Source organism: Nematolebias whitei, chromosome 21, assembly GCF_014905685.2.
Source record: "Nematolebias whitei isolate Nwh7 chromosome 21, NemWhi1, whole genome shotgun sequence".
NCBI classification, from domain to species: domain Eukaryota; kingdom Metazoa; phylum Chordata; class Actinopteri; order Cyprinodontiformes; family Rivulidae; genus Nematolebias; species Nematolebias whitei.
In genome coordinates, this window is record NC_056518.1 from 32,416,800 (window position 1) to 32,425,873 (window position 9,074).

Genomic DNA, 9,074 nt, shown 5'->3' on the forward strand with positions numbered 1-9,074 from the left:
CACCTGGTCTCTTCAGGTCCTCTAAAACCTCCAACACCTGGTCTCTTCAGGTCCTCTAAAACCTCCAGCACCTGGTCTCTTCAGGTCCTCTAAAACCTCAAGCAACTAGTCTCTTCAGGTCCTCTAAAACCTCCAGCACCTGGTCTCTTCAGGTCCTCTAAAACCTCCAACACCTGGTCTCCTCAGGTCCTCTAAAACCTCCAACACCTGGTCTCCTCAGGTCCTGGATGTTCAGAGATTGTTGTTAAGAGGTGTTGATGCTTCTCAGAGGAAACATGGAGATGGAAATACATTTTTTAGATGTTTTGCTGCCATCAAACTTAAATCTACCTCATTTTGTCCCTGGTCATGTGATTTATTTTAAACATCTGGCGTGTTCACATGTTCCATGTGAATAAAATGTGCACTACTGGAATGAGCAGATCATGACCTTTCATTTTTACACGATGTGTTCTTGTCTTCATCAAAACACCTCCATGTTCTGCTGCTGTTTGAATTATTTCCAGATGTACAGGTTCCTTCCAGGGTTTGAGAGCTTGCTCTGGATGCTGCTGGACAAAAACAACATAATCTTTGACAACAAGGAGAAGTAAGTCTAATCCAGAAGTAGCTCTGGATTATTTTGAGTTTGTCTTCTGTAATAAAATCTTCACGTCGTTGCTGAACACTTGGTTTCGTCTACAGTCTGAAGAGCCTCAGCTGCCCACTCCTGATTCTGCACTCGGAGGACGACCGAGTCGTTCCGTACCACATGGGTCAGAAGGTACAGACTTGGTTCACCGGCCTGAGACGACTTCCTGCTGTTCTAACCCGTCTGTTTACTGGATCCAGCTGTTCCAGGTGTCACTGGAAGCCAGGAGAGAATCCAGCTCAGATGTTCCGGTTGACATGATCTCCTATGGCACGGGTCGAGGATTCTCCCACAGCAACATCTATCTGGACCCCCATCTCTCCACCGTGGTTCAGTAAGTGAAACGAATGTTTGATCGCACGCCGCAGACGCAGTAAGGTCTTTTTTGCACGTCTGTTAGCAAAATTTCTCATGAGAAATCTTAAACTTTATCACTGGATGCCCATTGACACCCCCCTGATCAACCAGTTTAAAAAGTGGTGCACCAGTATCCTCCATCGCTTCATTTGAAGAAAGAAAGTTTGTGGTTTTGGAGACGAGTGTTTTTCTGGACTGGAATCGAACAGGGAGTGCAATTAAACCTAAATGTTTTTAGTGCAAGACGTTCAAGTGGCTAGAAGTTCCTCTGTGGAGAAGAACAGAGGGAGGGTTTATTTTTTATGTGTCCGAGGCGGCGCAGAGGGACAGATCTTATCCACCACAGGTGCAGTGGAGGAGCAAAGGGGTGGCCAAGGGTGGACTTGTCCCCCCCAGATTAATCTTTGGCCACCCCAAACTATACTTTTAAGCAATATAAAAAGTACAAAGCGTAGTTTCCTCAAATAATAGAGGTGGCCTATTCACATTATATACAGTATATACTGTACATCACACATGGCGATGGTGGCCATCTTGAATTTTGACGTGGTAACCCAATTTTCAAACACTTAGATGCAGCCACACCAAAATGGAAGTCGGTGCTCGACTTGTTTTTCAAGTTATGCTTAAAAAACAGTATTTCTATTAGTCCCCCCTCACTCCATGATGGACGACACCAGCTGTTCATTTTACAGATAAAGAGCTAAAATGTGGCGTGGAAGTAGCCGAGAGTCTCGCACAATAAGCTGAACCTCAACTAAACAAAATCTTTGTTTAAAACTTAACTGGCATAACCTGTTACAGTCAACGCTGTCTGTTAGCAAAATATCTGAACCACTGGACACATTCTGTTCAAAGTCTTACAAACATTGGATGTAATATACTGATTGACTGGATGGATGAAAGGCGGCGGGCGATATGCATTCCTTACAAGCTCATTCTGAAAACGTTGACCTTTACCCTCTGACACGTCTTCTTCTATTTGCAGGACGTTTCTAGAAAAACTGAAACCGTAAAGTGGATTTTCCTTCAAGGCAAATTTTCCAGGACTGGATTACTCAAAGTACATGTGTGTATATAGTATAAGGAATAAAAAAACTCTTCAAATCATTTTATAGTGTCTTTATTTTATTCTATTAGTGAAAACTAGAACGCACAACTGCATCAAGTTTGTCTCACAATGACCAAAGTCTCAGGAATGTAATAAAAAACTGTAAATTTTAGAAAACTGCTATTTGACTCGGGTCCTACTGAACCCGCTCCTCATCCTGAACCCTGAGAACCTCCGATGGGGGAACACCCCCAAGCCTGCGTCGATGAACTGAAGGCGCGTACGGTAACGTGATCTGAATAAAAATAAAGGCGTGTGGTTTTAGACATGCTCTGTAACGTGTTAGAGGGAAAACATGAGACGTAAACGTACAGTTGACAGTTTGTTAGATTTTCTTCAGAGCCTTGACGGTCTCCTCCAGAGCCTCTCTGGGCTCGTTTGGCGGGGGGATCTTCAGGTCGGTGGGCTCCACGCCCCACACCTCGGTGGCGTATTCGGTGATGGTTCTGTCACTGGAGAACTTCCCCGTGGCAGCAATGTTCCTGATCACCATCTTGGTCCAATCCACTTGATTCTGTCACACAAAAACAGACGTTTTATCATAATTATTAAAACGACTGCACAGCGCCCCCTGCCTGTCAGGCTCATGAGCTGAACGTTACCTGATAGAGCTTGCTGACGTTTTCCTGGCACTTCAGGTAGTCTTCAAAGTCTGCAAACACCTTGAACCTAAAAACAAATCATGTGAATCCAAACCTCTGGGAACTCAGCGCAGAGGAAAGACGGTCCTGTAAATCCTCACCGGTCGTGTTTGAAGAGCATGTCGGTGAGGTCTTTGAAGAGCTCCGGGTTTTTGGGACTGAAGAATCCACTCTTAATCTGATCCATCACTTCTTTCAGCTCGGGAATCTTCTTGTAGTACGTCATGGCATCATACCTGACATAAATCAACATTTAACAAGATTACGGCACATTACACAGTCGTCGGCATACAGTGATACCTAAAGATATGGCCCTGACAAGCAAAGACCTTATTGGAGCTAGGATGATGAAATGTGTATGAAGGTTTGGAAATCATCTCGAGTGGATCTGAAGTTATAGATGGGACAAGAGAAATGTTACAGATGGGACCATCATACGTCCGCCATACAAAAGGTGTATGAATTTTTTTTTTAAGTTGAAATGCATGAAATGTCAGATAAGAATAAATAAAGTATGAATACATTCTCATTCTTGCAGGTATCTTCTTCATGCATATATTCTGGACTTTAGTACCGTAATTTTTGCTAAACAAGTCACAGGTTTTTACATAAATTAGCACGCCTGTGACATATTTATGTTTTTTGCCATATTTATAACCCAATTTTTGGCTGAGATCTGACTATTTCATTCATTCTCACATGGAAAATATTGAACACTACCATTTTCAGCCACTAGAGGGCCCTCGACTCATGGTAAGCCTAGTGTCACATTAATAGGTAAAGGTAGCTATTAATGAGACACTTGGCTTGCCATACCAAGACACCTTTGTCTCGCTCTAGAACTCCTGGAGCAAACGTCAAATCAGCTGCATTTCGCCGCGCCGCCCAGGTGAAATGCAGTTGATTTAACCATTAAAGTCCTTTTATTAAGTAAAAGTTAGACTGAAACACACCTTTAATATAATTTCGAGCAAACAAATAATTGTTTTTAGGTGTTAATCTTGTTATTAAAGTCCTCCTGTGCACGCTCCCACGGCCGCCATTTGGTAGCCAATCGATTTTTGGCACAACACCGGCCCACGTTTCCAGGTTGTCAGTGGTGACACATAATAGATGCGACATACATGGCGAAGCAACATATTTATGTTTTTTCTACTTTATTAGACACATTTGGACTGATGCGACGTGTACGGCGGCAAGTACGGTAATCGGACTAGCTTGTTACGTTTGTTGTTCGGTGCCTGCTGGTGAACGTTAGCTGTGAGCTGGTACAAATTAAATAAACAGAGTTATAGTAAAAGCATTTGTGCGAGACGCCTTTACCCCTTTTTGTCCATCTCGTTGACATCATCCACCCTCATGCCGAAGATGAAGAGGTTCTCCTCCCCGGCCTCTTCAGCCATCTCCACGTTGGCTCCGTCCATGGTGCCGATGGTCAGAGCTCCGTTCAGCATGAACTTCATGTTGCCCGTCCCTGAAGCCTCGGTGCCGGCCGTGGAGATCTGCTCCGACAGATCGGTGGCGGGTATCACTGAGGAAGGAAATGCTCCGATTACTGACACAGACAGTTTTTACGTCCTGCAACGAAGGTTGTACTTTACTACAAGAACATTTCTGAAGGTTCGAGGAGCGTCTCCTCTGAGGCCCAGCAGGAATCTGGGACTGAAGAAGTTCAAAGAGAACCAAGAGAAATGATAAAGCTCCTGCCGGTGGCTCAGAGTGATCATAACTGCACACCTGAGTGTCTCACTCCCTGTTGACACAGGCAGACAGAACTGCAGAGCAGAAAGTAAGCTCAGTTAGAGCGAGACGGCGACTGCCAGTTCAAGTCCGTGAAAAAAAAAAGTTTAAAATAAATCAAAACGACAGTTCAGACACTTTAATGTCCAACTCCCTGCGACCCGTTCAAACTCCAACTGATGGTTCTGCTGCGTCTGAGCTGGAGACCCAAACAGGACCGGCTTCACTCGGTTGAACCAAACACCGTTTTTGTACACGGAGACATTTTTGTTGCACTTTTTGTGAATTTCATTTACTTCACACAACAAATCACAAACGTCAGAACATTTTCGTCTCAGATTTGAAGAGTGAATGTTTGTAGTTTTGGAGACGAGTGTTTTTCTGGACTGGAATTAAACAAGTAATGAAGTGAACCTACATGTTTTTGGTGCGAGATAGAGAAGAGGAGTTACACAGTGGAGAAGAACAGAGGCGGAGCAGAGCAACAGATCCTGGACAAGAGGGAGACATTTTATCACCAACCGGTGCAGCGGAGGAGCCAGGGGGTGGCCAATGGTGGCCTTGACCACCACAGATTAATCTTCGGCCACCCAGTCATTTGAGGAAACTACTTTTAAACAATATAAAAATTAGAAAGCAGCGTTTCCTCAAATGACTGAGGTGGTCAGTTTACATATCTACAGCAGGGGCCATCTTGGATATTGATGTGGTGACCCACTTTTGATAGTGACCTTTCTTACACCTAGATGAAGCCATACGTCAAAATCCAACATTTTTCAGTCAGGTCATCTGGACAGTTTCTTTTTTTTTTTTTTTATGTCAAAATGTAAGTTGGCACTTTGCTTATTTTTCAAGTCATCATGCACAACATGCACGGATGGATAGAAGGCAATTCCAATTCCCCCTCTTTGCTCAGCGACGGGGTAAAAAAACAAAACAAAAAAAAACAGAGATTCTGTGCAGAACATCCTGAAACTTCCCCCTCATTCGACCACACAGTAAATTTATATTGGCCTTTAACCCCCTCTCCCCTGAGGGGCGCCCCTGGGAAACAGAATGAACCGTCTGAATAGGAATAAGGGAACTCTTACCTTTCTCTGCCAGAGAAACCCTGTAGTTTTCCAGGAAAATGACTTTGAGCTTGTTTCCCACCACAGGGTCGTTGTTCACCACATCAGCCACCGACGTGATGAGTTTGATGATGAGTTTCGCCATGTGATACCCCGGAGCAGCCTGCGGGGGGGGGGGGGGGGGGGCAGTGTAAGGTGAACAGTTCAACACCCAAAGGCCTCTGCAGATCTGACCCGTTTCACTCTCTACACCCGGTTTACCTTCCCACCGATGATCACAGTCCGCGGTACGAAAGGTGCAGCGGGGTTCTTCCGGATCCCTTCACAATAAAATAAAAGACTTTAATGTTTGCAGTTTATTTTTTAAAAAAGGTCAAACTTTTCAGTTCTGGGGATTTCAAATACTCCCTGGGTCATACTGTGGTCACCATGTGCCTTTTTTAAATATTTTATAAAACTTTCCCAAGTCTGCTCCAAAGAGTCAAAGGTCAAGTGTCTCACTAAAGCACAGCGGGGGCTGGGGATTGAACACCTAACTCTCAGCTTGTAGAATGACCTCCTATCCACTGAGATGAGGCACCTATGAGCAGTTAGTCTGCTAGTTTTAGCTATCATGTAGCTCCTTTTAGCTACTAGTGTTTCTCTTTAGCATCTGTTTAGCCGTTTTAAGCTACCGTTTTGCTCATTTTAGCATATAGAATGTTAATTTTAGCTACAGATTTGCTAATTTTAGCATGTCATTTAAGCTCTGTTGTCAGTTTTAGCTACCGTTTTCCTTATTATATATTTACCATTAGATTGGTACACGGAGCTACAGTTCTGCTTGTTTCAATTAACTTAGTTTTAGCTTATTTAGCTGATATCAGCTAAATCTTCTAGCACTCAGCATTGCATGTTCTGCTAAAACAGTTTAGTTGTTTAGCTTGTCTTACAGATGTTTTGGTGGCTTTTGTTGGTTTTTGTTTAACGATGATGAATTATTTGTAAAATTTGTGATGACATTTTATTTTAGAGTCCAATTTAAAAAAAAAAAATAAATAAATAAATAAAATATTACCGATGAAGAAAACCAGACTCTACATCTTTGTATTTTTAACGGTTATTGATTTTTAATTCCTTTTTTAATTTAAGCTTTTCTAATGTCTGAAATATTTGTGTGGTTTACTTAAATTATATTTTTTGTTGTTATACAGAAACCTTGTTCCAGGTAGCATCTCACTGGGCTGCGATTACAGCAGGTGTTCTTCTGACACCTGCAGAAAACATCCAGCTCTAAACCAAACTGACCATCAGAAATGTGGAGGACTCTGTGGGTACGAAAACGAGCCGAGGTGGGTACGATGTGGAGGGAGCGCACTTGTGTGGGGACAGGGGGTCATCCCCCAGAAAAGTTTGAATAAAGTAGATGCCATTTTCTGCATTAGTTGTTGAACATCTATGTTTACTTATATAACATTGGTTCAATAACTATTTTAGAGAGCAACAAGAAGTAGCCTGACCAACAGCTCTCCTTGTGTGAATAGAGCATGCTCCACTTCTGTCACACCCCCCACACACACACACACCCAGTTGACAACTGCCACAGGAGTGAGCACAACCCGTTAAAGCGGAGTTTCTCAGCAGCAGAGGGGAGCGACACAGTTCAAGCATGGCTCCCCAAACGACAAGACAGCCATGTTTGTTCATAACTATTATTAGTCAGCCTGAGAGTTGACGGATTTTAGCAAACAGTTGCCGAACGCACCCCGACAAAATGAAAATGGTGAAGGAAAAAAAAAACTACTCCCTGCTGCAAAATGTTCCCCCGGGCCCACCCAGGGAGGCGCGCCCCACTATTTGAGAAGGACTGTGTTAAAGAGTGTTTTCAAGGGAGGAGTCACCGTTTCAGTTCTTCGGAATTTAAGAATTACCAATGTAGCGCTAAGCTAGCATGCAACACAGAGGTGCCCCCCCTCCTCCCCTGTCCAGTCGACAAACACCCCCGAAGAGATACGCGACCTGCCAAGTGACCTCAGAGAAACTCTGCATGTGGTGTGGAGTTGTTGTAGGTGACCAGGAAAACCTGGAGTGGACTTGTAGTGATTTGAGTATTCCCCTATTAAACAAGTGGAATGAATTTGTTCACAAAGAAATAGAAACAGTGCTGGGTGAACTAATATTTCATGGTAAATGTGGGGGGGTCCAAACGAACATCTTTAAATGTGAGGGGGACACGTCCCCTTCACATATACCAGTAATTGTTGTGACGCCTCTGCAACCCAGTGAGATCCCACCTTTCATCCCCACAGCTGCTTCAGACACTCATGTCTGTTTTGACATGCAGCGGAGCCGGGCGTGGACCGCCTCACACCAGGACGAGTCAGATCGAGTCATTCATCACTTGTGAAACTATTTTCACACCGAGGGACCGAACACAGGAGCTCCACCTACGGTTGTACATGGAAATGATGTTGAGGCAGTTGAGCAGCTGTCGCTTGTACTCGTGGATTCTCTTGACGTGGACGTCGAACATGGAGGATGGGTTGATTTTCACCCTGTACTCCGTCTCCAGGTACTGGGCGAATTTCACCTTGTTGTCCTGCGGAGGAATGGGAAAAATGTGACTCGGCAACAAAAGGAGGCGTTGAGGTGAAACTGCTGAGTAAGGCCGAGTCCTGTCTGGACCTGTGCTCAGTTTACAGCTGGATACTTCCTGCAGCGACGCCCGGGACGTCTCGTCCTGATACGACACGCAGAGATGGAGCAGACGCTCCACCTAACTGAGTTTTAAACGTTTTAGACCTAAGACGATCAGTTTTAAGGTTTAATTTGTATTTTCTGTGTTGTTTTCAGTTAAAGACAGAAAATGAGACTGAATATTATAAGTGAAGTCAGCGTAAATCAAGATGGCCACCCCCAACCTGTTTGACTTTAGAGACGTCCCGGATGAAGGCAGCATCATCAACAAAGTTGTTCAGCTTCCTCAGCTGGCTCAGGTCCTTCACATAATCCTCCCCGATCACCTGAACAAAGGTCAAAGGTCATATTACCACCCAGACGAACCCACAGGGGGCGCTTCAGACGCGTGCTGGACATCGGCTGTTTGACGAACCTCGGCTATGAGCTCTGCCAGGCCGGGGTTGCAGAGCAGCAGCCAGCGGCGGGGGGTGATGCCGTTGGTTTTGTTCTGGAACTTGTCCGGCTCCAGCTCACTAAAGTCCCGAAATCTGACAAAGAAAAGGAGGAACTCCATGAATACGTTTCAAGAGAACTTCAAGTTCAGGTCCGCAAAAATCAAAGAAAACGTAACTTTGGACTGTTGCAAATTTCTACAGAAGATAATTGTCCTTCAATCAATCAGCTGAGCACGTTCAGGTTGAGATGCATCCATCTGTCCATCCATCCATACAACCAACCGTTCGTTCGTCCATCCAACCAACCATCCAAATATCCATCCATACAATCATCTGTCCATCCATCCATCCATCCAACCAACCGTCCATCCAACCATCTGTCCATCCATCCAAATATCCATCCATACAACC

At 44.3% G+C, this 9,074-nt stretch overlaps 2 protein-coding genes across 3 annotated transcripts in view; one reads left to right on the top strand and one right to left on the bottom strand.

Moving 5' to 3' along the window:
- The window catches only part of LOC119427073 (lysophosphatidylserine lipase ABHD12), an 8,092-nt gene extending 6,054 nt beyond the window's left edge, over window positions 1–2,038 (top strand). The window contains exons 9-12 of the mRNA XM_037694653.1: window positions 507–589; window positions 685–763; window positions 832–965; window positions 1,977–2,038. Coding sequence (XP_037550581.1) covers window positions 507–589; window positions 685–763; window positions 832–965; window positions 1,977–2,004 — 324 coding nt within the window. The 3' untranslated portion in view covers window positions 2,005–2,038. The remainder of the gene's footprint in view (window positions 1–506; window positions 590–684; window positions 764–831; window positions 966–1,976) is intronic.
- Window positions 2,039–2,255: 217 nt separating this feature from the next.
- The window catches only part of pygl (phosphorylase, glycogen, liver), a 16,276-nt gene continuing 9,457 nt past the window's right edge, over window positions 2,256–9,074 (bottom strand). Inside the window, exons 12-21 of one of the 2 annotated variants that reach the window (XM_037694617.1) lie at window positions 8,642–8,756; window positions 8,451–8,552; window positions 7,981–8,128; window positions 5,812–5,870; window positions 5,572–5,713; window positions 4,064–4,271; window positions 2,842–2,976; window positions 2,702–2,768; window positions 2,412–2,613; window positions 2,256–2,334 (exon numbers count right to left, since the gene is read on the bottom strand). In XM_037694617.1, coding sequence (XP_037550545.1) covers window positions 2,425–2,613; window positions 2,702–2,768; window positions 2,842–2,976; window positions 4,064–4,271; window positions 5,572–5,713; window positions 5,812–5,870; window positions 7,981–8,128; window positions 8,451–8,552; window positions 8,642–8,756 — 1,165 coding nt within the window. In that variant the 3' untranslated portion in view covers window positions 2,256–2,334; window positions 2,412–2,424. The other variant, XM_037694616.1, reaches the window with a different exon arrangement.